Source organism: Enhydra lutris, unplaced genomic scaffold (assembly GCF_002288905.1).
Source record: "Enhydra lutris kenyoni isolate GAN:26980312 unplaced genomic scaffold, ASM228890v2 scaffoldscaffold17, whole genome shotgun sequence".
In the NCBI taxonomy this organism is placed as follows: Eukaryota; Metazoa; Chordata; class Mammalia; order Carnivora; family Mustelidae; genus Enhydra; species Enhydra lutris.
Genome location: NW_019154101.1, coordinates 11,065,774 through 11,091,835, shown reverse-complemented (window position 1 = coordinate 11,091,835; position 26,062 = coordinate 11,065,774). Strand labels below are relative to the sequence as shown.

At 42.5% G+C, this 26,062-nt stretch overlaps 1 protein-coding gene across 1 annotated transcript in view; it reads left to right on the top strand.

The window, feature by feature from the left end:
- The first annotated feature begins 20,126 nt into the window (after positions 1-20,126).
- LOC111147727 (TBC1 domain family member 22B) overlaps positions 20,127-26,062 on the top strand; it is a 75,796-nt gene continuing 69,860 nt past the window's right edge. The window contains exon 1 of the mRNA XM_022503949.1: positions 20,127-20,231. Coding sequence (XP_022359657.1) covers positions 20,176-20,231 — 56 coding nt within the window. The 5' untranslated portion in view covers positions 20,127-20,175. The remainder of the gene's footprint in view (positions 20,232-26,062) is intronic.

The following is a 26,062-nucleotide window of genomic DNA, read 5'->3' as shown; positions in this document are numbered from 1 at the left end:
AATGAACCTAGATACATGCAAAATATCTGCTTTTCTAGATGCTTGCTTGTAAGGGACACAGTTCTAGCAAACGACATAAAAGCAGAAATCCACTGGGGGGACTAAGGAAACTTGTGCTTTTCCTGATAAAAATGGGTAATGTGGCTGATACCATCTCTACCTACATCCTCCTCTTTCCTTTTCTTTTTATATTTCATTTTATTAAGTAATCTCTACACCCAACTTGGGGCTCAAACTCACGACCCCAAGATCAAGAGCTGTATGTTCTACCAACCAAGCCAGACAGGTGGCCCAATTTCCCTTTTTTTTTTTTTTAACTTGAATATGGTGTGATGCCTAGAGTCTCTGCAGCTTTTTTGTTACTACAAGGCAACAGGAGTGAAGACAAAAGCAGGTTTGCAGCATATCAACACTGAAAGAAAGAATCTTTTTGCATTTTATTGCTTACCCCTAAAGTTGAGCATTCTTCTTAGTATTGATAAATGATTTTAAAATCTCTGTTTAAATAAGTCTAGGAAAATTTTTTTTTTTTTTTGAAGTAGGCTCCATGCCCAGCATGGAGCTGGGGATGGAGCCCGATGTGGCGCTTGAACTCGTGACCCTGAAATCAAGATCTGAGCTGAAATCAAGAGTCAGAAACTTACCTGACCAAGCCACCCAGACACCGCAAAAATCATTCTGATGAGTAGAAAATAAAAATTCAAAGTGATACGAAAGCTTTGAGGCATAATTTAATTCACAGTATCGTTCCCTATAGTGGTACCTGAAATAACAGTACATCTTACAGTTGATGGGATTTTAGATTTACTCAGTGACGGTAAGAATTTTCTATTTTTGATTCCTCTCATTGTTGGACTTCTGATCCCAGCAGAAGACATTGTTACTAGCTCCTTTCAGCTGGATCTCTTGCATTATTGGATTGGGGGGAGGAAAATAACAGTGACAAGGAGCACCTTTATTTTTTTATTTTTATTTTTTTTAAAGACTTTACCTATTTATTTGACAGACAGAGATCACAAGTAGGCAGAGAGACAGGCAGAGAGAAAGGAGGGGAAGCAGGCTCCCTGCCAAGCAGAGAGCCCGATGCAGGACTCGATCCCAGGACCCTGAGATCATGACCTGAGCCGAAGGCAGAGGTTTTAACCCACTGAGCCACCCAGGCGCCCTTTCTCTGCTTGACTTATTTCACTCAGCATAATCTCCTCCAGTCCCACCCATGTTGATACAAAAGTTGGGTATTCATCCTTTCTGATGGAGGTGTAATATCCCATTGTATATATGAACCACATATTCTTTATCCATTCGTCTGTTGAAGGGCATCTTGGCTCTTTCCACAGTCTGGTGACTGTGGCCATTGCTGCTGTGAACATTGGGGTACAGATGGCCCTTCTTTTCATTACATCTGTATCTTTGCGGTAAATACCCAGTAGTGCAATTGCAGGGTTATAAGGTAGCTCTATTTTTAGTTTCTTAAGGAATCTCCACACTGTTTTCCAAAGTGGCTGCACCAACTTGCATTCCCACCAACAGTGTAAGAGGGCTCCCCTTTCTCCACATCCTCTCCAACACTTGTTTACTGTCTTGTTAATTTTTTCAGTTGCATTCAATCTGTCACACACTTGAACCCCGGAGGGAATTATGGGGAAGGGGCTCCACAAGGGTATAAATAGCAGGAGGCAGGGATTATTTTTTAAAATTTAATTTAGTTTAATTTAAATTAAATTAACATAATGTGTATTATTAATTTCAGAGGTAGAGTTCAGTGATTCATCAGTTGTATAGAACACCCAGTGCTCATTACAGTACGTGCCCTCCTTAATGCCCATCACCCAGTTATCCCATCCACCCACCCACCTCCCCTCCAGCAACCCTCAGTTTGTTCCCTATAGTCGAGAGTCTTCTGTGGTTTGTCTCCCTCTCTGATTTCCTCTTGTTTTATTTATCACTCCCTTCCCCTGTGATCCTCTGTTTTGTTTCTTAAATTCCACATATGAGTGAAGTCATATGATAATTGTCTTTCTCTGATTGACTTATTTTGCTTAGCATAATACCCTCTAGTTCCATCCACCTTGTTGCAAATGGTAAGATTTCGATTTTTTGATGGCTGAGTAATATTTCATTAAATAAATATATATATCAATCACATCTTCTTTATCCATTCATCTGTTGATGGAGATCTGGGCTCTTTCCATAGTTTGGCTATTGTGGACATTGCTGCTATAAACATTGGGGTACAGGTGCCCCTTCGGATCACTATGTTTGTATTCTTTGGGTAAATACCTAGTATTGTAATTGCTGGGTTATAAGGTAGCTCTATTTATAAGGACCCTCCACACTGTTTTCCAGAGTGGCTCTACCAGCTTGTACCAGCAGTGTAAGAGGGTTCCCCTTTTTCTGCATCCTTGTCAACATTTGTTGTTTCCTGACTTGTTAGTTTTAGCCATTCTGACTAGTGTGAGGTGATATCTCATTGTGGTTTTAATTTGTATTTCCCTGATGCCAAGTGATGTTGAACAATTTTTCACGTGTCTGTTGACCATTTGTGTGTCTTCTTTGGAGAAATGTCTGTTCATGTCTTCTGCCTATTTCTTGATCGGATCATTTGTTGAGTTTGGTAAGTTCTTTGTAGATTTTGGATACTAGCCCTTTATCTGATAAGACATTTGCAAATACCTTCTCCTATTCCTTTGGTTGTCTTTTGGTTTTGTTGACTGTTTCCTTTGCTCTGCAAAAGCTTTTTATCCTGTGCTCGCTTCGGCAGCACATATACTAAAAGCTTTTTATCCTGATGAAGTCCCAATAGTTCATTTTTGCCTTTGTTTCCCTGGCCTTTGGAGACGTGTCTAGCAAGAAGTTGCTGCAGCTGAGGTCACAGATGTTGCTGCCTTGGTTCTCCTCCAGGGTTTTGATAGATTCCTGTCTCGCATTTAGGTCTTTCATCCATTTTGAGTCTATTTTTGTGTATGACATGAGGAAATGGTCCAGTTTCATTCTTCTACATGTGGCTGTCCAATTTTCCCAATACCCTTTGTTGAAGAGACCTCTTTTCTTCCACTGGATATTCTTTCATGCTCTGTTGAAGATTAGTTGACCATAAAGTTGAGGGTCCACTTCTGGGTTCTCCATTCTATTCCATTGATCTATGTGTCTGCTTTTGTGCCAGTACCGTAATGTCTTAATAATTACAACTTTGTAATAGAGCTTGAGGTCTAGAATTGTGATGCCACCAGCTTTGGTTTTCTTTATCAACATTCCTCTGGCTATTTGGGGTCTTTTCTGGTTCCATACTAATTTTAGGATTATTTGTTTCAGTTCTGTGAAAAGTGATGATGGTATTTTGATAGAGATTACACTGAATGTGTAGATTGCTCTGGGTAACATAGACATCTTAACAATATTTTTTATTCTAATCCATGAGTATAGAATGTTTTCCCATTTCTTTGTATCTTCCTCAATTTCTTTCCTAAGTGTTCTATAGTTTTTAGGGTACAGATCCTTTACCTCTTTGGTTAGGTTTATTCCTAGGTATTTATATGTTTTTGGTACAATTGTAAATGGGATTGAGTCCTTAATTTCTTTTCTTCTGTCTCATTGTTAGTGTATAGAAATGCAACTGATTTCTGTGCATTGATTTTATATCCTGTCGTGTTGCTGAATTCCTGTATGTGTTCTAGCAATTTTTGTGTGGAATCTTTTGGGTTTTCCACAAAGAATATCATGTCATCTGTGAAAAGTAAGAGTTTGACAACTTCTTTACTGATTTCGATGAGGAAGCAGGGATTACTGAGGGCCAACTTGGAGTGCCTGCCACAACTGTGTATGTGTGTGTGTTTGAAAAGCATAAAGTTAAAACAAGACAGTAAACAATTACAGAAACACTAGATATAAACAAAATACCAAATGATTATTACTAACTCACTCTTCCACCAAAATACATATGCATACTTGTTTTAGGACATATTTGCCATCATTTGGTGTTATTATTATTTTTTATAGTTCTATTTATTTAGATAATCTCTAAACATGGGGCTTGAAATCATGACCCTGAGATCAAGAGTCACACACTCTACTGAGTGAGCTGCCAGGTGCCCCATAATTTGGTATTATTATTTATTATTTTTTAATTTTTAATTTTTTGTTATTATTATTTAAATTTTTAACTTAGTCTTTCCATTCAATCTATATAGTAGATATTAGAGTAGGTGAAAATTCCTATTTAAAATTTTTTACTCTTCAGGTTGAATATCGTAAAAGTATTCATTAAGCATTTTTATTATTTTTTACAAGTTATTTATGTCCTTTACCTAATACTTTCGTACTAAGAAGCTATTTTTAAAAATTTGTATGAATTCTTTTTTTTTTAAAGATTTTATTTATTTATTTGACAGAGATCACAAGTAGGCAGAGAGGCAGGCAGAGAGAGGAGGAAGCAGGCTCCCTGCTGAGCAGAAAAGCCCAATGCGGGGCTCGATCCCAGGACCTTGAGATCATGACCCAAGCTGAAGACAGAGGCTTTAACTCACTGAGCCACCCAGGAGCTCTGTATGAATTCTTTATATAATAAAGGTATTACTCTTTGTTAAAAAAGAAAATACAGAGGTGGCCATGTAGGTGGTGGGTGGCTGTTGAGACCCAGCAATCTCCAGTGGTAGAGCTGCGGGAGGGGAGTAGGACCTCAAGATGCATGTCTGGGTATCGTATCTGGGGAGGAATGAGGCCTCAAGAACTAAGAAGTCCCCCCTTTAGCATATTTGAGTCAGGCTCCGGAGTCCTCTTTCTCTGTCATTGTTAAAATTTTATTTGTTTTATTATTTATTTTAGAGAGAAAGAGAGAGGGCAAGCAGGAGGAGGAAAGTTGGAGAGAGGGAGAAAGAATCTCAAGAAGACTCCACACATGCCAAGTGCAGAGCCCAACTCAGGACTCACTCATGACCCTGAGATCATGACCTGAACTGAAACCAAGAATGAGACTCAACCAACAGAGCCACTCAGGCTCCCCTTCCTGAGTCCTCTTTTTAACTAGGCCCTGACCTTAGGCTCTGTCCTTGACCTGCTAGGTCCAGTTTTAGTAAGAATGCTGCTAAGTGAGTTGAGTAAGAATTCTCCACCCTTGGTATCTGATCAGACTACCCCTAGCCTTGATTTTGCCTTGGTAGTTTTCCATCCACTGACCCCCACCCTGCTACTTAGCTCTAAGTCTCTACTGGCCCTTGTTATACTTAGAGTTGGGCTCCATCTCTCTCTCCTACTACAAAACCTCCACTGCAAGTGGTCCTTCTTGAATGAAGTCATCCTTACAGTCTTTCACAAGTGTTGTGAAAACTTTTTTCAACACTTCAATGAAGTAGTCTATGTCTCACGTGGGACTAGGATCAGGAGATGTGGGGCTTCAAGGCTCCATTCTGTGGGCTTGCATGAGGTGCCTCTCAGCACCCCTCACAATGGCCACCAGTAAGAGGCTGGCCCCTATTTCTCACACCAGGTTTTACACTTGGAATCTGAGGCATCCCTGAGAGCCAGAGGAGCCCCAGTGATATAGATTGGATTTTCTTCTAGCCTGGCAGTATCAGGCCAATTTAATTAGATTTTAAAAAAATGAAAATGGATGCTTTGTATATATGTGAACTGGAGTTCCTAGAGACACAGCTATATATTCTTGTAAAAAAAAAACTATCAATTTTTTAAAAAGCTATGGAGATTTATGATCTCTTCTCATTCCCTTTTCCATGGCTTTATAAACACAGAATTAATTTGTACCATGATTGAACACTCCCATGTAAGAAGCAGCCTTATTATTTTATTTTTTTAAAATAATATAAAATCTGGGGCACCTGGGTGGCTCAGTGGGTTAAGCCTCTGCCTTCAGCTCAGGTCGTGATCCCGGGGTCCTGGGATGGAGCCCCACATTGGGTTCTCTGCTCCGTGGGGGACCTGCTTCCCCCTCCCCCTCTGCCTGCCTCTCTGCCTACTTGTGATCTCTCTCTCTCTTTGTCAAATAAATAAATAAAATCTTTTTAAAAAAAATAATATAAAATCAGACTCAGCCCTCTTCCTCAAGATGTTAGGGAAAAATTCTATCTCAATCAGGTTTTCATTTTGTTTTGTTTTGTTTTCCCCCACTCCCTCCTCCCTGTTCCCTGCTGGACTCACATAGAACTAGCTCTCAATTTCACCCAAACCTGGAATCTCAGGGGAGGGCTCTGGACTTCAGGCTGGTATGGTTACTGTGGGAGGTTTGATGTTCAAGCCTCAGTCCCACTGCTCATAGCCCTGAAGGCTTCAGCTTAGAGCTTAGTCCCCAGCCCATGGACCACACAGCCAACCCATCAGACATCCCAGGGTCTGGGAGGGAGTCAAACCAAGGCCCCATGGTGGGCAGAACCAGATACCTCCCCATCCTCCCAAGGGTAGGGAAATCCCACTGGCTCCCTTCTTCCTCAACTTTTCAAACTGACATCCACTATCCACCCTCATAATCCAGGTCTCTGCCTTTGAGAGCCTAGAGCTTCCAAAACACAAGTCTTTCAACACTCCAATGGAGAAAGAGATGGGCAGCCGTCTTAAACCCACAAAGAGAAAATGCCTGTGTCATACCTCAGTGGTGAAGCAGCCAGCAAGCAAGGAAACCAGCCCCAACTCTACATGAGGTAATGCTGACAAATCACACTGCCACATACAAAGTCCTCACTGTCTGACTCCCATCCAACTTTCCAGGAGCATCTCTGAGCATTTCTTCTCATATTTAATGCACTCACTTCCTCAAATATCTTTATCCACCTGGCTCATCCCCTCTCATCTCTTAAGGTCATTTGAATCCTTAAAAAGTTATCAGGCTGTAGGTTCTCTTAGCCTTTCTTTTATGGTCATAAGCCGACTGCTGTGGTGCCTTGCACCAGTAACCCAACCAGGACTGTGCCAGTAAGCTGTCTTTTATGTTTGTCTGTTTCGCAGGAAGGAAAGCATTTCCCAGAACCTCCTAGAAGCCTGCCCTTTATAGCTCACTGGTCAGAACTGGGTCACACGGCCACCCATATTTGCCAGGGAGGCTGGGGAAGCCACTTCCTGGCAAAACTGAGTAGAATTCCCATAACTGGTTTATGGTTTATGGGTGATTGATGCCCAGACTGAGAACACAGTTGCCCCACCCCTCCAAAACATCAGTCCCCTTAGCAAGGAGAAGGAAGGAAATGGCTAATAAAGTCTCCCATAGAGATCTTGCTCCATTAATTACTTTTCTTCTCCACCGACATGGCAGGAAACACTGCTATCTATTTGCCCCTTCTTCCACAGAAGCAGAATTTTTAGGTATACACATGGTTGGCCAAAATAAGTTTGCTTTTCCCAGCAGCTGAGTGTGGTCACATGACCAATTCCTAAGAATGAGTTGAAAGGGGAAGAAATTAATATATATTTTTAAGATTTTTTTTTTAAGTAATCGCTATACCCGACATGAGGCTTGACTCACAACCCTGATATCAAGAGTCACATGCTCCACGGACTGAGCCAGACACGTGCCCCAAAAAGGGGAACAAATGAGTATAAGCACCAGATAGTAAGGAGAAAGTCATGTTTTCCCTTTCCCTCTTCCCAGTGGTTGGAACGTCGATGCGGTTGGGAGTCATCTTGGACTCCCTGGGCAAGGACATAGTGGAGCAGAGAGAGAAGGAGCCTGGTCTCTGAAGATTTCACAGAACACAGCTACCACACTAGCTCAGTCTTTTATGTGAGACAGAAAAACTGTAAACTTCTCTAATGTTTAAAGCACAGTTATTTTGAAGGCATACTTATGTCCTGATAAATACAACTGCCTCCAATCCCCTGCCTGAAAGCATGTTAAAACCCCCCAACTCAATCTCTCCCTTGACCCTATGTTCTTAATTTACATTCTGTGTTAGAGAAAGCAACAGACAGACACCAACTGTCACCTGATTTAAGCAGAAAAGGCATAGCTCACAGATTGTGGAGCGGGCTGGTTATCTATTGCCACAATAATGCCACACAAACAACCACAGAACGCCAGTGGCTTGTTAACAATGAACAGTACTTAGTTCAAAAGTTCATGGGGTTTGGCTTATCCGGGGCTGGGCTGAGCTGGGCTCTCTCAGCTGAACTCACTGAAGTGTCTGGGGTCAACTGGTGGTTGGCTGGACGTTCTGTTGATTTTGGCCGAGCTCATTCTCATGTCTCAGGCTCAACTGGTTGTTGGCTCATCTAGGATGGCCTCAGCTGGGATAGCTCAGGAAGACTCGGCCAAATGCCACATGTCTCTCAGCATCCAACAGGCTGGCCTAGACCTATTCTAATGGCAATGCTGGGGACAACAGTGACAGTGCTACAGAATGAATGTTTTTAGCCCCCCAGAATTCACAGGTTGAAGACTGAATGCCCAAGGTGATGGTATTAAAAGGGGGATCCTTGGGAAGTGGTTAGGTCATGAGGGTGGAGCCCTCATGAAGAAAGGAAAGCGGTCCCAGAGCAATTCTCCCTTCCTTCACCACATAAGGACACAGCAAGATGTTGGCAGGCTGCAACCTGGAAGAGGGCCTTTACCAGACCCAACAAGGCTGGCAGCCTGATCTTGGACTTCCAGCCTCCAGAACTGAGAGAAATAAATTTGTTGTCTATAAGCCCCCTGTGATTTACAACCACTAGCACCTATTTTTCTCACTCATGCTTTAGGCTGCATGTTGGCGGGTTTAGTTCCAGGCTTCAGTTTGGGTTTTTGTCTGCTACATATGTCTCTTATCCTCCTTGGACCAGCAGCTCTCAGGTCTGCTAGGATGGTGAATGGTAGGAGTGCAGCAGGAGGCATACTGTCAGTTTTGCTCACATTCCATTGGCCAGAAGTCTAGCAGGGAACTATGCTCCATCCACTGTCATGCACTGCAAGGTCACATAACAAGAGGGAGTAAAGAACTGATAACCGTAGTCCAGTTTACCACAACTCTTCATCGGGTTCTGTCCCCCTGAGCTATCTGGGTCTGTAAGAACTCTACAAATGCCAAATCAAATAGAGAGTTTTCAGAGGATGGGGAGCAGGCACGGTACCTGGTCATGCAGTGTATTTTAGGGCATGGTTAGGAGTGTGGATTTCATTCTAAGTGTAGTGAAAGCCATTTAATGGTTGGATAGGTGACGACGTGGCCTTTCTACCATGCAAATCTGGTCATGCCATGCCCCTACTTGAACTTTCAGTGAATGTCACATTGTTTTAGGGAAAGGTCCTATAGCTCTCACAGGGCATTAGAAGTCCACCATGATATGTAGGCTCTTGCTCCAATGTCTACTATCACTGCACCCCATTCTTCGCACTCTTTATAACAATAAAGCACAAGGTAGTGCTACATAGGTTTCATTTCAGTTTGGACTCTCCCAGGAGTGATCCTGAGACAAGGACTTGGGAGCAAGTAGTTGATTTGGGAGGTGATGGAAACATCAATGGAGAAGAGGTAGGAAACAATACAGGGAAGGAAGATAGCCTATTAAGGGAGAGCTATTAAGCCAACTACAGGAGTTTAATCCTATTAAGAAACTGGGGAACACATGCCTCAGAATTATCCCATCTGAGGGATGAAGGAGCTGGGGAATTAATACACCCACACCTGAGAGTTGGTTGAGGGCCACTCCCAGGAGGAATTAACTCCCAGGCACTAATAGTACACCATGAGTATGGGCAGTATGTTTTTTTGTTTTGTTTTGTTTTGTTTTATAGTTTTTGGGAGCTGAAAGGAGAGACTTTGGGCAAAGAGAGCATATATAGAGAGGTTGAGGGATATGGGTGAGGCATCAACAGTGTTTCCTATGTGATTTCCCAAATGCATCTTCTCTTGTAGACTCCCTTAGGTCCGTAAATGTTTCATCCTGCCTAGGATGCTTTTCCCTCCCTCTCTACCTGCTAAACTCCTACTCTTCCTTCAAGACCTTTCCCATATCCCTAAACAAAGAGGACCACATTCCACCTTATTTTCTTAGGACTTTAGTGCACACCTATATTTTTATCATTTATCAGACTGCTTAACTTAGAAGCCTGACTCTCCTGCTAGATAATACATTTGTTGAGGGTGGGAGCTGTATTTTATAGTGGTTTTTTTTTTTGAGGTTTTATTTATTTATTTGACAGAGAGAGAGACAGCGAGAGAGGGAACACAAGAGGGGGAGTGGGAGAGGGAGAGAGCAGGCTTCCCTCTGAGCAGGGAGCCTGATGCAGGGCTCGATCCCAGGACCCTGGGATCATGACCTGAGCTGAAGGCAGACGCTTAGCGAATGAGCCACCCAGGCACCCCCACAGTTCTTAATATAGTTTGGTGCCTGGAATATAGTAGATGCCCAATAAAAACTAGTTGGATGGAATGACTAATTTCTATCTACAGACAGAGTCTGGCAAGGATCTGGTGGAGTGCTACATTGAACAGTGACCAACCTGAGCTTAAATAACAGTTTTTGCGCTCCTTTATCATCTCCACGACATTACCCTTCCTTCATTCACTTAATATGCTCCTCTTCTCTCTCCCAATCCTGACATCAAAATCTGCTCCTTAATACTTCTTCAATAACGAAGGAGGATAAAACCAGGAGATAGGAAACCTGAGTTCCTGTTCTTTGGCGCTGACTGATTTGGATGTCCTTGGGCAAGTTTCTTCCTCTGAACTTCAGACTTCTTATTTGTAAAGTGATCTTGAATGTCCTTGCCACCTATGAAGGGGCTCTGTAAGAATATCTCTAGAAGGATGACATACAAGGAACTGTCAAGAGTGAGTGCTGCTGGGAAGGATGAATGGGCGCCTAAGGGTCAAAGATATGAGAGAGACCAACTTTCTCTTGATATCCTATGTTAGGTTCCTAGGACCGTTGCAACAAGGTATCACAAATTTGGGGTCATAAAACAATACAACTTTTTCTCTTAAAGTTCTGGAGGCTGGAAGAGCAAAATTAAAGGGTTGGCAGGCCCATGCCCTCTCTGAAGATTCCAGGAGGAATCCTTCCTTGACTCTTCTGGGTCCTGGCTGACTTCAACCTCTACTACCATTGTCCTGTCACTTCCCCCTCTTCTGTCCATGTCTTCTCTCTTGTCAGGGGTTTAGGACATTGGTCATTGGATTTAGGACCCAACCAAGTAGAGGATGATGATCTCAACTCAAAATTATTGACTTTCTTATTTCCACAAAGACCCCTTTTCCAAACAAGATAACATTCACAGGTTTCAGGGATTTGGGTGTGGACATATATTTCAGAGGCCACCATTCAATCTACAACACACCTATCTGCATGTTTTGAATTGGCAACATGTACAAATTGAAGAAAAGAAAGAAGGAAAGAAAAAAGGCAGGAAGGAAACAAGGAAGGACCCCACTCACAGAATCACAGGAGATTTTTTTCTAGGGTTCCTAATAGTTCAAATGAAGGTGGGCCACTCCTGTTATTGATCACAAGCCCACTAATTCCCAAGTCCATGATTTCTTTTCAGGAACTCCCCATTATTCCAATCAGCAAAACATTTGCTTTCAATACAAATTTCAACCCAAGAGAGTGGGGAGAAAAAGGAAAGAAGAAAAGAAAAGAAGAGGATTGATGTGACTGAACAGATATTATGTGACTGAACAAAAAAATGAAATAAGAAAGGAAAAGAAGAAAGATTTATGTGACTGAACAGATTGCTATTTTTCTGCTTCCTGTTCAACCCAATTTTGAAGGGTTTGGCTTTGAACTATCTTTCTCCCCCCAGTTTTTATTTATTTTTGAAACCATGTCATAGGAAATGAAAATGGAAGTTTTACCCGAACAGGTAGAAATATAAAGTAGGACAACCACTATGAAACACAATGAAAAATTATTCTGCAAAACTGAACATATGCACGTACTCCAGACCAGCACTTCCAATCCAACATTGATATCCTAGAGAAACCCTTCCACTTGTCCACTTATTCAGGAGACATAGATAAGAGTGTTCATAGCAGCGGAGTTCACAGGAGCACAAAATATGAAGCAACTGAATGCTGATCAGTAGTAGTAGAGATAAACTGTGTCATTTATAAAATGTAATATTATACAGCAGTGAAAATGAGTGAATGCTTGCTACACTCCCCAACATGAATGATAGCTAAATCTCAAAACCCAGGGTACCTGGGTGACCCAATCGTTAAGCGTCTGCCTTCAGCTCAGGTCATGATCCCAGGGTCCTGGGATCGAGCCCTGCAACAGGCTCCCTGCTCAGAGGGAAGCCTGCTTCTCCCTCTCCCTCTGCCCCTGCTTATGTTCCCTCTCATGCTGTCTCTCTCTCTGTCAAATAAATAAATAAAATCTTAAAATCAATCAATCAATCTCAGAACCTTATTGCTGTCCAATAGCAGCAAGCAACAAAATAGATATAATACCATTATGATAATATATTAAGTTTACAAACATAAGTGGAAAACTATAAAGAAAACAAGAGGACAGTACAAAATATCTTTTTCTTAAAGATTTATTTATTTATTTTAGAGAGCATGTGAGCAGGGGCAGGGGCAGGGGCAGATGGAGAGGGGGAAAGCAGACTCCCCGCTGGTCCTAGAGCCTGAGCAGAAGCTTGATCACAGGACCCTGAGGTCATGACCTGAGCCAAAATCAAGAGTCCAATGCTCAAAGTGACTGAGCCATCCAGGCACCCTGAGGTCAATACAAAATTCTGCAAAGTGGTTGTATCTGGAGTGTGGGGAATGCCCAAAGGAAGGAACACCCTCCTACACACACACAGCAAGAGGCTTTTAAGGTACTGCCGATGTCCTATTGCATAGTGTGGGGAGTTAGTCCGGGAGTGCAAATGTTATTATTCATTGAACTGTACATATTAGTTTTACACATTCTCTTGTGTATACGCTATATTTAACATCCCATGAGAAAGACCTACCGTAGGTGAGGATAAGAAGCCATGAAAACTCTACTCAGTCCTCTAGGTTGAATATAAATTGGAAAAACCATTTTGGAGAGCATTTTGCAATGTACAGTGAAGTGGACGTTGTACATATTCTGTGATCTAGCAAGTGCCTCTCCCAAGTATTTCATAGAGACCTAAAAGCAATAGTTTTCAAACTTTCTGACAATCACCTGTCATTAGGAAATACATTTGAGGGGTGCCTGGGTGGCTCATTGTGTTGGGCCTCTGCCTTTGGCTCAGGTCATGATTTCAGGGTCCTGGGATCGAGCCCCGCATCAGGCTCTCTGCTCTGTGGGGAGCCTGCTTCCCCCACTCTCTCTGCCTGCCTCTCTGCCTACTTGTGATCTCTCTCTCTGTGTCAAATAAATAAATAAAAATTTTTTAAAAAGAAATACATTTGACATTACAAACAAGCACACACACATGCACACAAACACACATCCGTGTTAAGTGTGTATAAAGTTGAAACAAAAATTTTTCCAAACACTGCCTATCTTTATGCCATGCAGCACACTCTGATCTTTTCTAATCCCACCTATTGTTTTTAAAAATTGAGATATAACTGACATATAACATTGTGTAAGTTTAAGGTATAACTGTTCTTGTCTATTCTATTTAATTAAAGGTCCCAACTTGCAAATTCATTTTAACTCAATAACAGTTCACAGACTAATTTGAAAAATACCTCACTAGAGAGAATTTTGCACATGGTAAAATAATGTTAACTGAGACTGTTCAAAATTTTAAAAATTGGGGACAACAATTGAGGAATATTCATAGAATGGAACTCAATATTACAGCTCAGATAAATAAACTGGAGCTCCATTTATCAACAGAATACTGAGTGATAAAAGCTAGCAGCTGAGGCTTATGTACGGTGTGGTACTATTTATAAAATTTCAAAACGTGAAAAACATGCTTATAGATAGCCACATATACAGTAAAAATTTGCAACATATATAGAAAGCTGAACACAGAACTCAGGATTGTGGTTTCTTTTTTTTTTTTTTTTAAAGATTTTATTTACTCATTTGAGAGAGAGAGGAAGAGCACAAGCAGGGTGAAGGGCAGAAGAAGAAGCAGACTTCCCACAGAGCAGGGATCCCGATGTGGACTCAATCCCAGGACTCCAGCCTCATGACCTGAGCCAAAGGCAGATGCCCAAACAACTGAGCCACCCAGGCACCCCAGGATTGTGGTTTCTACTGGAAGAGAAGGGAGAGAGGGAAGGGAACAGGATCAAGGAAGGACAAAAAGGGGACTTAAATTTTATTGTAGAAGTGTTTTTTTTTTTAACCTTGCTCTTATATGTTATTTACTCTTTCTTTATTTTTTTAAAGATTTATCTGTTTCTCCAAAAGAGAGAGAGAGAGAGAGAGAGAGAGAGCAAGTGGGGGGGAGGGACAGAGGGAGAGAAACCCAAGTAGACTCCCTGCTGAGCACAGGGCCCTACATGGGGCTTGAGTCGGGGCTCCATGGGAGAGTCAATCCTACAACCCTGAGACCATGACCTGAGCTGAAATTATGAGCCCAATGCTCAACCAACCGAGCTACCCAAGCACCCCTATTCTTTATTCTTTGTTGTAGGAGTTGGCAAACTACCACCCATGAGCCAAATCTGGCAGGCTTTTTTTGTATGGCCTGTGAGCTAAGAATGGTTTTTACATTTTTAAATTGTTGGGGAAAAATTGAAAGAATAATATTTCATGTTGTGAAAATTACATAACGTTCAAATTTTTGCATCCGCAAATAAAGTTTTGTGGGAACACATCTACAACTATTTTATTCTCATATTGTCTGTGCCTGTTTTCATGCTACAGGGCAGAGTTGAGAAGTTGCAATAGAGATTGCATGGCCAGAAAAGCCAAAAATATGTACAGCCTGGCCCTTCATAGAAAAAGTTTATCTACCTCTAGCTAAGTATGCAACATACTTTTCTTCTTAAGATTTTATTTATTCATTCAGAGAGAGAGCATGAGTGGGGAGAGGGGTGGAGGGAGAGGGAGAGACTCTCAAGCAGTCTTTGTGGCACACAGAAGCTGACCCAGGCAGGGCTGGATCTCATGACCCCAAGATCATGACCTGAGCCGAAAATAAGGGTCACACTTTGACTGACTGAGCCACCCAGGTGCCCCATCGACAAATATTTCAAAACAACGAAAGATGTGGTAGCATTAAAGAAAAATTCTGGAAATAAAAGGACGTATATTTCCACTACCTACCAAAATTTCCTTACCTTCCTCATGTTTTCTTCAGTCTTTGACAAAACCCATCTTTTCTGATTGAAACTAGGCAAAGACATTCTTGTATTCTGCTTTTTCCCTGCTGTACATCATTTCATAAACCTTTCTGATGTGCTATGAGGTGTTCAAACTTGCACGACTTAATGACATCGCATGGTTCAGGTTTGTAAACTACACATCCTACTTTGTTTAAGTACCATGTCATATTTAAACCTTTGCATTCTTTTCATTACCACCCCCCTTCATTATTGGTCACAAGGCAAAGAACATCTTTGTACACAGAGATTTTCCCCCCTCCTTTTGGCTTTCTTAGAACAAATTCCTAGGAATGAAATTCTTAATCTTCCCTCCATCCCTCAAACTGTAACCACTCTTCCTCTCTTTACTCAATAACCTCTTGTTTCTTCGGTCTTTTGCTTATCCCTTTGCCTTCTCTAATTTAACTGATCTCTTTCATTTTGCTCTTTCTAGAGGTTGTCTAGGTATCAAGAAAGCTCTGTTGCCTTTAGTTCCCAAATTGACCTCACCATCCCTTTGGTCACCCAACATAACATTCCATGGTGCACTAGAGAGTTGCTTCTTTTTTTTTTTTTCTTTTTTAAGATTTTTGTTTATTTGAGAGAGAGTACAAGTGGAGGGGAGGGGCAGAGGGAAAGGGACAAGCGACTCTCCACTGAGCAGGGAACCCAACGTGGGGCTTAGTCCTGGGACCCCCAGATCATGATCTGAGCCAAAAGCAGAATGCTTAACCGACTGAGCCACCCAGGTGCCCCGTGTGAGGTCTGCTTCTTGCTCACCTGTCTTAACCCTGCCTGGTACCACAGTGTCCACTCCACTCCTTTGCCGAGGTTAAAGTCTGCCAGTGATCTCTTTGTAACTAAGTCCAAAGGATTTTTTATCTTCCCCAATCGAGCTCCTTTCTAATGTTCTTCAAGCCTCTCTCTCTCTCTCTTTCCCTGTACGTACCTACTCAGAGCTTATCTCCTCCAAGGAGCTTTCTCTAAGGACTGGGATACACCCACCTCTTTTGAATTCATATGCAACCCACATGTGACTTATTCCCTTGACTCTACTTTGCCCCCAATTAGTTGTTTTACTCCCCTTTGAGTGAAGATGAAGGTAAGGAGGGAGAAGTTAAAAACTTGCAGGCAGGTAACATTGAAAGTCTTCTATTTACACTTCCAAAATAATCACACCTGGGGCACCTGGCTGACTTGGTCAGTAGAGCATGAGACTCTTGATCTTTGGGTCGTGAGTTCCAGCCCTATATTGGGTGTAGAGATTACTTTAAAAGATAAAATTAAAAAAAAAATCAAAACCTTGGAATAAATTCAAGGGTCTCAGGTCATACTGTGCTAGAAATAGATCTACAAAGTGAGATCCACAAATCAGCCGCATCAGTGTCACCTGAGGGCTTATTAGAAATGCAGAATTATAGACTCTAGCCCAGACCTGCTGAATCAGGCTTTTAACATCATCACATGTACACTAAAGTATGAGAAGACTGGTCTAGGGAGGCAGCAAGTCTCTGCACTAAGGGCTTGCATCAAAAATGCTCCACACAGGTGCCTGGGTGGCTCTGTTGGTTAAGCAACAGCCTTTGGCTCAGGTCATGATCCTGGAGTCCCAGGATCGAGTCCCGCATTAAGCTCCTTGCTTGGCAGGGAGTCTGCTTCTCCCTCTGACCCTCCCTCTTCTCATACTCCCTCTCTCTCATTCTCTCCCTCTCTCAAATAAATAAAATCTTAAAAAATATATTTTAAAAAAGTGCTCCAGGGACCACTTGGGAGCCTCAAACCAGTAATTTTCACCTCCAGTCGGGCAGTTTGCTGTAAAAGTGATTTGGCTCCTACAGCTGTCACCCCTTTGATGGACATCTGCTGACTAGGTGGGTGGCCTCCCTCCCTCATCATTTTGGGTACAGCTTCATTTCTCTGAAGCTAAAAGTTTGAAGAGGAAATCTTTGCCAAGATCGGAAGATTGCTCTTCAACCAAGAGCATAGGCAAGCTTACAGAATCTTTGGTAAAGTGGACACATCCTACTAGCCATTAGGAAACATGGTTTCTATTATCTTTTTCAAAAAAAATTTATGAACAACAGAGAACCAAAAGACAAGAACAATTTATATTTTTCATTCTCTTAGTACATGTTAAGAGCTTGTGCAGTATGTGCCAAGTTCTAGTCTAGGTGAGAAGGGCAGAAAACAAAAATAAAATCCCTGCCTCAGTGGAGCTTACATTTTAGGTGATGGAGATAGACAACAAAAATAGAGTGGTGGAGACTGTTGTTAAAGATGAGTGGTTGGGGGTGGTGGTGGTGGTGCCTGGGTGGCTCAGTCAGTTGAGTGTCCGACTCTTGTTTTCAGCTCAGGTCATGATCTCCTGGGTTGTGAGGCTCTGTGCTCAATGGGGAGTCTGCTTAAAAATTCTCTCCCTCTGCCCCTTCCTCTGCATCCCCCCCTCAAATAAATAAATAAAATCTTTAAAAATAAAAAAAAAGATGAGTGGTCAGGGAGAGCACCCCCCATGTGAAGACACTTAGGAATATATCTAAATGAGATGAGGGAGCAAACCATCCAGATATTTGGAGGGAGAGAATTTCAAGCATAGGAAGTGGCTAATACAAAGGCTTTGAGGTGGGACTATGCTTGGAGTATTCAGGAAGCAGGGAAAAGGCTGACAATTATGGTTGGAGCAGATGAAGCAAGAAAGAGAGTGGAACCAAATCATGTAGGGTCTTTGAGAAGCTTGCATTTTTATGCTGTGTGATGGAGTCATGATACTGAGCAGAGGGATGACACAATCCGACTGACATTTTAAAAGGCTCTCTCTGGATGCTGTGTGGGGAACAGACTCTAAGGGGACAAGAGTGTAAGCAGGGAGGACTGATAGGAGGCTGCTATAAAAATGTGGTTGGTTTAGATTCTGGTGATGATGACGGTGGTGGTGAGAGAGGACCCAACAACCTCAGCTTCCTTAATAAAGACTATTTAAAAATTTACCAACAGATGACTGATGAATTTTTTTGTTTGTTTGGATAAGAACCTGTCTTAGATGTAGAAAACAAAGAGCAGATTAAACAATGCTAACAGCATCCCCTGGGAATCCACGTTATTTAAGGTTTCACAAATGATTAGGAAAAAGGAATATTTTGAGACATTTCTAGGTACACAAATTATACTCTGCTTTCCACATACTGAAATGTCAAGTCAATGGGGAGCATCTTCTGGAGCATTTCTAAAGTGATGTGAGTAGGCTGAAAAGTGGCGGGTGACTTGCCACATGGACAAGTGTGAGGCAGCTCACATAGGGGGTGACAATTCCGATGATTCCTTAAAGATAATGAACTCTGAACTGCCTGTCAGTTGCCACCAAAGAAAAGGATCTAGAAGTTGCTGTACACTACTATTTCTTTGAGATGTCAGCTCTTGTAAAGCCCAAAATGCCAGCAACAGTTCTGGCTGTTCAGATTAAAGACAAAACATCAGCTTCAACAAAAACCTCAGGAAACTTCTCCTGGAGCTCAGGGAACAGTGCTGGTCACTGCATTCTAAGAAAAAGAAGAGGCAAAGAAAGGCAGATAAAATGATTAAAAGGCTAGAGGGACTTTTGTTTGGTGGATTAAATGCCCATAAAAGTGACTATCTGAGAGGATGAAAGTCTCTGGAAGCTTGCAACATTAATAGAAAGTGAAAACAGCCCCTTTCACACAATATCATGGTTGTAAAATTAGGGCACAAAAGAAGTTTGAAATGGGGGTAATGTCTATATAGAAAAAGGCCATTGGAGGGCATATGTTCTCTTTTAGACAGGGGGTCGTTAGATGTTCTTCAATAAGTGGAAGGGCCTATTGCAGCAGTAAACGAAAGCGGGAGTTGGAGGACAGCAGCCCACCTCAGCAGTTCCTTCCCATCACGATCACTGTGGTATACAACCACAGAAACTCAAAAAGAGCAAAAAACACCAACAAAATATTCAAAGGATTCAAAATGCTATATTAAATCTCATTCTGAGTCAAAACTAGATTGAAAATAAATTCAAGGGTCATAGATTAAAAAGGGACATTGGAGATGTTTGAGGATGTATCTTCAATCTCTGTGACTGGAGCCTTGGAGATACACTATGTCCTTGCAAGAAAGGTTAACTTGGTAGTCTGAATCGGATGGGCAAAATAAGAACATACCTTAACACTGTCAGTATCTGGTTCTCATAGTCAGAGAGTGGCAGTTAATGGTGAAACAGGGATTACATCATTTGAATTTTGCCCACGGCACACAAATCCTTTAATGTGATCAGTTACCGAGGTATGGGAGACCCTTACGAACCAACCGTTACTCACGTGTTGAACAGTTAGCAACCCCGGTCTACTGGATCCGTATTGATCTTCCTTCATAGATTAAAAAAAAAAAAAAAAAAAAAAATCGGACCCCAAACGGAACGGGAAGTGTGGGGAGGATAATAATCAAATTGTCGTTGACTGAGATCTTAAAGATGGCCTGCAACCAACACATGGGCCCTTCTTTTTAGGTGAAAGATTGATGTACATAAATACATATACTGTCTCTTCCCAAAAAGTATTAGGCTCAGGAACCTCATCTCCCCCGCCCCCAACACACACGCACACAAACCAAACAGTACCCTTTCTTCCTTCCCATAGGTCCCTTTCTTTACCTGCTTCTTCCACTCCTGGGGTTAGGGAACTTTCAGCCCCGCCTCCCTGCTTGCACAAGCTCCGCCTTCCCGGTCCACCTGTGTGCCCAGTCCCTGACGTCACCGTTAGGCTTCAGCGGCCTGCAGGATTCCGGCTTTCTATTCGTCCGTCTGACCACTGCCGGCGCAACTCACCAATGGCAGCGGCGCTGGGTGGGAGGGTGCCCACATCCAAGATGGCGCCCCCGGGAGCTGGGAGCGGGTGACCGGCGGCGGGGAAGCGGCCTGGGTTGGCCCTCCGATTGCGGGGTCCTGGGGGCATCTCGCCGGGTACCCCCCGGCCCGCCTACAAGGCCTTCCCCGGCCAGAGCAATGGCCGCCGAGAACAGCAAGCAGTTTTGGAAGAGGAGCGCCAAGCTGCCGGGGAGGTAAGCCCAGGACGCCGAAAGCAAGAGGAGATTGGACCAAATCCTTCCAGATCCTAAGCCTTAAATCCCGCGGCCCTGAGGCGTCAGCAACCCCGAAAGGCTGGTTTGGGGAACCTGGACTGGGGGAGCTGGGACTGCCTGGTGGCGGCGGGTCAGCTGTCGGGCAAAGGAGCGGCAGCGAGCTTTGGGAATGACTGGGTGTGGGAGCAGACCAGGGTCTGGGGGCGGAGGGCGCTGGAGCGGCTGCCCTTAGCTGGGAGGTGGCCAGAGTCCGGGCGTAAGGGACACTGGATTTGGGTGAGTAGCCAGTGTCGGTCCTGGGTTTGGAGGGTCATCCCCAAAGCTGCCTCTCACTTTAAATAGAACTCCTTCTTGGGGGTCTCCACCACGCACAGGTGGTTGTTTGCATAAGGATGGCCCCTTCCATTGCTCCCCCAGATCAGTACGTGCAAATCTTTATCTTGGACTCCCAAAAGGTTCTGGTGAGAGCTTGGAATCGTATCCAGGGTGACAGGAAAAGTTAGGAAAATACTCAAGCTCGACCTTACTTTATCTTGAGTTGACCACTTCCCATTAGGAATTACTACAGAGTGACTCAAGAATCGAGGTTCTTTCTTTAGCATTTTTCTGTGGATTTGCTCAACCCCAAGTGACCTCCTACCCCCCCTGCGTTGTCAAGCTCTTCTTGTGCAAATGCACGAAATTCTTTCATTCTTCAGTTGTTTAGTTGGAGAGCAGACCTTCTAAGCTACTCACCCCCCTTTACCTTTTTGATGTATGTTGAGAGCTTAGCATTTGTACATCTTCAGTCCGCTGTTGGTTTATAGTTTCAATTTATTTTGGCCAGAGCCCTGAGAAGTATAAGGAATGTGTATTTTAGTCGTGGATTTAAGATTTCTGCTAGCCATAGGCTACTTGGTGATGAAATTCATGTTTGCTTGTGCCCCACATGCTACCTTTCCTAATTGATTCAGGTCTTTTCCCTCAGGGATAATCCTTTGAATTTGTGTGTGTGTGTGTGTGTGTGTGTGTGTGTGTGTGGTTTTGTTTTGTTTTGTTTTGTTTTTAGTAGCAAGACAGAAATTAAGGTCAGTGGTGGCTATATAGCAGTCTTATTTTACTTAGGATTCTATTAGACATATGGAGAATGGGAATCAGCTTTTAGTAATACAGTATTAAAATAATGCAAGGGAATGCAGAAATAGCTTCAGATTAAAGTGCTATGGAATGACAGTGTTAATATTAATGCTGAAGACTTCTATGTTTTTAGATAGGCACCACTTCCTGCCAACTGATTCCTTTTCCTTCCTGGTCTAGTGAGCTCTCTCTCCAGTCTCACAACTGCGGTTCTCTGGGGCTTTCCATGGTGAGATCATTAAATTTTGACATCCTAAGGTTGTAATCAGAATAAGAGGGAAAACTGTTAAATCAGGAAGCAGCATTTGAAATGCGGGACATGGCATGGTCTTTTGTGCCTGCTGACTGCTGGTTGTTATTAACAATATTTTGTTTTCTATATTTCCTGTTTTGGACTATAGGAAGAGCCCCCTTTTTTCAGAGTATCACTTTTGTGAGATAGGAAGAGGAGTCTTTTTAGTTTCTTGAAGTTTCTGGCTTCCTTTTTCATTTTGAAGAGGAATATTGAGGAATAGAGGAGAAAACATTTGAGTTCAGAAAGACTTAAGTTATTACTTGGATTGTCATACCTATGTGATCAATGACAAATGACTTACTCAATTTCTCAGGGCCTCAGTTTCCTTTTCTATAAAATGAGACTAAAAATACCTTCCTCAGGGTTACTGTGAGGACCAAATTAAACATCTTATTTGTAAAGAACCCAGGACAGTGTTTATTTAGCATATTATATAGTTGCTTGATAAATACTAGTTATGAGAATTCCTGTTGTTATTAGAGCAAGTAAACATTTAAAAGAATGTTTCTCAGATCCTTACTGGGGCACTAGTTATTTATGTTCCTTGTTTGTCTTGAGGCACTAAAATGTTGCCACAATTCATAACAGTCTTTAGTACCTTGCTGGTGGAAGAGAACTATTGTTTAGCTCTGTGCTTTTAGTGGGGAGCCCTAGCAGCTACTGGGTATGGGAGAAAATTAAAGTTTTTTTTAGATAGAAAGTGCTTTGATTTAAGGAAAAGATTAGGGCATTTTCTCATGGATAGAACTTTGGCATTTACATTCTTTCAGTGTTGGTGAAGAAAAACTTTCTCTTGGGTGGGGAAATGACATACATGGCTGTTTCTGGGTCCATGGCAACCTAGAAGTGAAACTAGTTTTCTCTACAGATTGAAAGGTAAAAATTCAAAGTGATGGCAGTTACTTTCAGTTTCTTTGGTTGTGATCTAGCAACCTTAATGACAACAAGTAGGCATTCTATTTAGTAAGTTAGCCTAAACTTAAAATGAATTAAGCATCCTTTTTAAAAATAACAGCTTTATTGAGATATAATTCACATGACTATAAAAATGCACCCTTTCAAAGTGTACAATTCAGGGGTATTTTGTATTTTCATTTAAAGTATAGATCGTTCCAGGCAACCATCACCACCAATTTCAGTTCATTTTCATCACCCCAGAAAGAAACCTTGTGTCCATATCCTCACCTCAGCCCCTGGCAACTAATCTTTCTGTATGTATAGATTTACCTATTCTGGACATTTGATATAAATGGAATAATGTGAAAAGAGGCCTTTCGTGATTGGCTTCTTTTATGAAGCATAATGTTTTCAAGGCTCACCTGTGTTGTAGCTTGCATCAATATTTTATTCCTTTTTATGTCTAAATAATATTCCATTGTGCAACTATACCTCACTTTGTTTATCCACTCATCAGTTGATGACATTTGGGTTGTTTCCACTTTTTGGCTATTGTGAACAATGTTATGAGACTCATGTGCAGATTTTTGTTGGATGTGTGTTTTCTGTTCTTTTGAGTTAACGTAGGAGTGGAATTGCTGGGTTATATGGTAACCTGGTGGAACTGAACATCTTTTAAAGTTCTCTCAGTTATTCATGGGAACCTTATGCACTTATTTATTACAGTAAGTGGTTCTTGTGTAGATGCCTAGAAAGATAGGGGACACTATATACCATGTGGTTAAGCATGCTGGCTCACAATTAATAGATAAAAAAGTTCTGGGGATCTCATGCACGACATAGTGATTATACTTAACAGCACTGTATTATAAACATCAAAGTTGCTAAGAGACTGGGTCTTAATTGTTCTCACCACAAAAAAGGAATGATAATTATGTGACTTGACAGAGGCGTTAGCTAATGCTAAGATGGTAAACTTTAAAGTTACACAATGTTATTTGTCAGTTATATATCCAAGAAAAAAAAAAAAAAGCAGACTCTGGAACTTGACTGCCTGGGTTCAAATCCCAGTTCTGCTACTTTCTAGCTATGTGACCCAGGGCAAGTTTTGTAACCTCTCTGTTCCTTGCTCCATCTCCTTATCTGTGAAATGGGAGCAGAGTACCTACTCCATAAGGCTGTTAGGAGGGTTAATGAGATAATGCGTAGAAAGTGCATACAAGGCGCTCAATAATAGTAGCTCTCATGAAAGCAATAGTTGTAGATTGTTGTAGTTCCCGTTTCGTTTCTCCTCCTTGCTTTAGTTTCTGAAACTGGAATTCAAACACTTTGATCAGTGGTGTGTCTGGGGTTTCCAGTGAGTCTTGGGTTAAAAAAACAACAGAAAAACAAAGTACCACCTCATTGTTCATGAGGCAGAGAGTTAACAGAGGTACAGAGAAGCCTCATGCAGGGCAGCTGTGGCTATCAGATGATCATTATGGACAAGGAGTATGACTGCGAGCACTGGTCCTCAAACTTCAGTGAGTTACCTGGAGGGCTTGTTGAAACGCAGATTGCCAGCCCCATACCCAGAATTTCTGACTCAGTAGGTCTGGGGTGGGACCTGAGGCGTTGAGCTTCTAAGGAGTTCCCAGATGATAGTGCTGCGGCTATCCTGGGGGCAGCACTTTGAGAATGACTGGGATACGAGCCCTGAATTAAATGGAAAGAAAGCTGAGTTCCCGTGTTGGAAGCTCTTGCCATACGGATCTTGAATAATGCATGCATCTCTGCTTGACTGTTTGATAGGCATCTCACACTTAACATATCCACACAGAACTCTTGATTTCCACATCTGCCCTCTCCTGCAGAGCCGTTCATTCGGTCTCACTTCATGGTCCCACGGATCACCAGTTTCCTCGGACCAAAAATCCTAACGTTTGGCTCTTTTCTTTCCCTTCCTGCCACACCTAGTTCGAAAGCAAATCCTGTTGGCTGCTCATAATAGGCCCTGAATCTGAGTCGTTCTCACCACTTGTACCTCGACTGCATGGATCAGACTGAGTCCTCTCTTGCCTGGACTACTGCTGAAGCCTCCTGCTTCTCTTCTTGGCCCTCTGCAGACCTCTCTTTCATTTGTAATTAGAATGAACTCCAAACTCTCTAAGTCTTCTAGGCCTTTCCTGTTGGAAAGAGAGACCAAGTTAAGGACTTTGATATTTATTCCAAGGGCAGTAGGTTGCCATTAGAAGGTTGGTGGGGGCTGTGACACGATCACATTCCCCTTTATAAAAATATTCTGGCTGCCCTGGGACGCCTAGGTGGCTCAGTCAGTTAAGCGGCTGCCTTTGGCTCAGGTCATGATCCCAGAGTCTCTGGGATTGAGCGCCACGTGGGGCTCTCTGCTCAGCAGGAAAGAGGCTTCTGCCTCTGCCTTACCTTCCCCACCTCCCTCCTCTTTCTCTCTTGCTTACTCTCTCAAATAAATAAATAAAATCTACAAAAAATATAGAGTTACTAGTTTCAACTCACATCAGTGGATATTTCTCTTCGCTTTGTCACTCACAGCAGGCATGGGTGGTAGGTAGGAGTAGATGGTATGGGGGCCCTGAAGGTGGGCTTTTCTATCTTGTGCTTTGGGAAGTAGGGAGTTGGGGGCCCCGTGAACATCTCAGTGTCATGAAATTATGCAATGTTAGAATTTGACTCTAAGGCCACTGCACGTAAGGAAACTGAAGCCAGAGAGGGAAAGTGACTGGCCCCAAATCACACTGCAGAACTGCAGATTTCTTGATTCTGGGTCCAGTGCTCTTTCTACTACTTCTTCTGCCTTCCCTCAGTCTCTGCTAAGATTAGGACACCTGTTGAAGCACCTCCTCTAGTCTGGGGGTGTGGGTGTTTCCAGCGAAAAGATGTAGATAAGACTGGAAATGGGAGAGACAGATGTGAGCCAAAGCCCGGCTCATTTCCCACATTTTGATTTCCAGTCCTTCTGGGAAGGGCTTCTGCGTTTTCTTTTTCTTTCTTTCTTTCATTTTTTTTTTTTTAAAGATTTTATTTATTTGAGTGAGAGAGAGTGCACGCACATGCGAGTCTGTGTGCAGAAGCAGGAAGGAGGGGCAGAGGGAGAGGGACAAGCAGACTCCCCACCAAGCACAGAGCCCAGCACGGGGCATCCCAGGACACTGAGATCATGACCTGACCTGAAGGCAGACGCTTAACCGACTCACCAGCCAGGTGCCCCTGCTTAGGCTTCTCCTTCTTTTTAAGCAAAAATGTTTATTATTTTTTAAAATTTTATTTATGTAATTTCTATACCCTACGTGGGGCTTGAACTCATGACCCCAAGATCAAATTACACACTCCTCTGAGCAAGCAGGGTGCCCCAAAAGTGTTTATTGTTAAAGTTAAGGAGCTCTCTTTAGCATTAAGTGAAGTTTAGAAAAGTGTCTTATCACTTAAAATCAGGAGCCTGTAGATTTTCAACTAAAACCTCTGTCATTTGGTTATTTTCCATAAC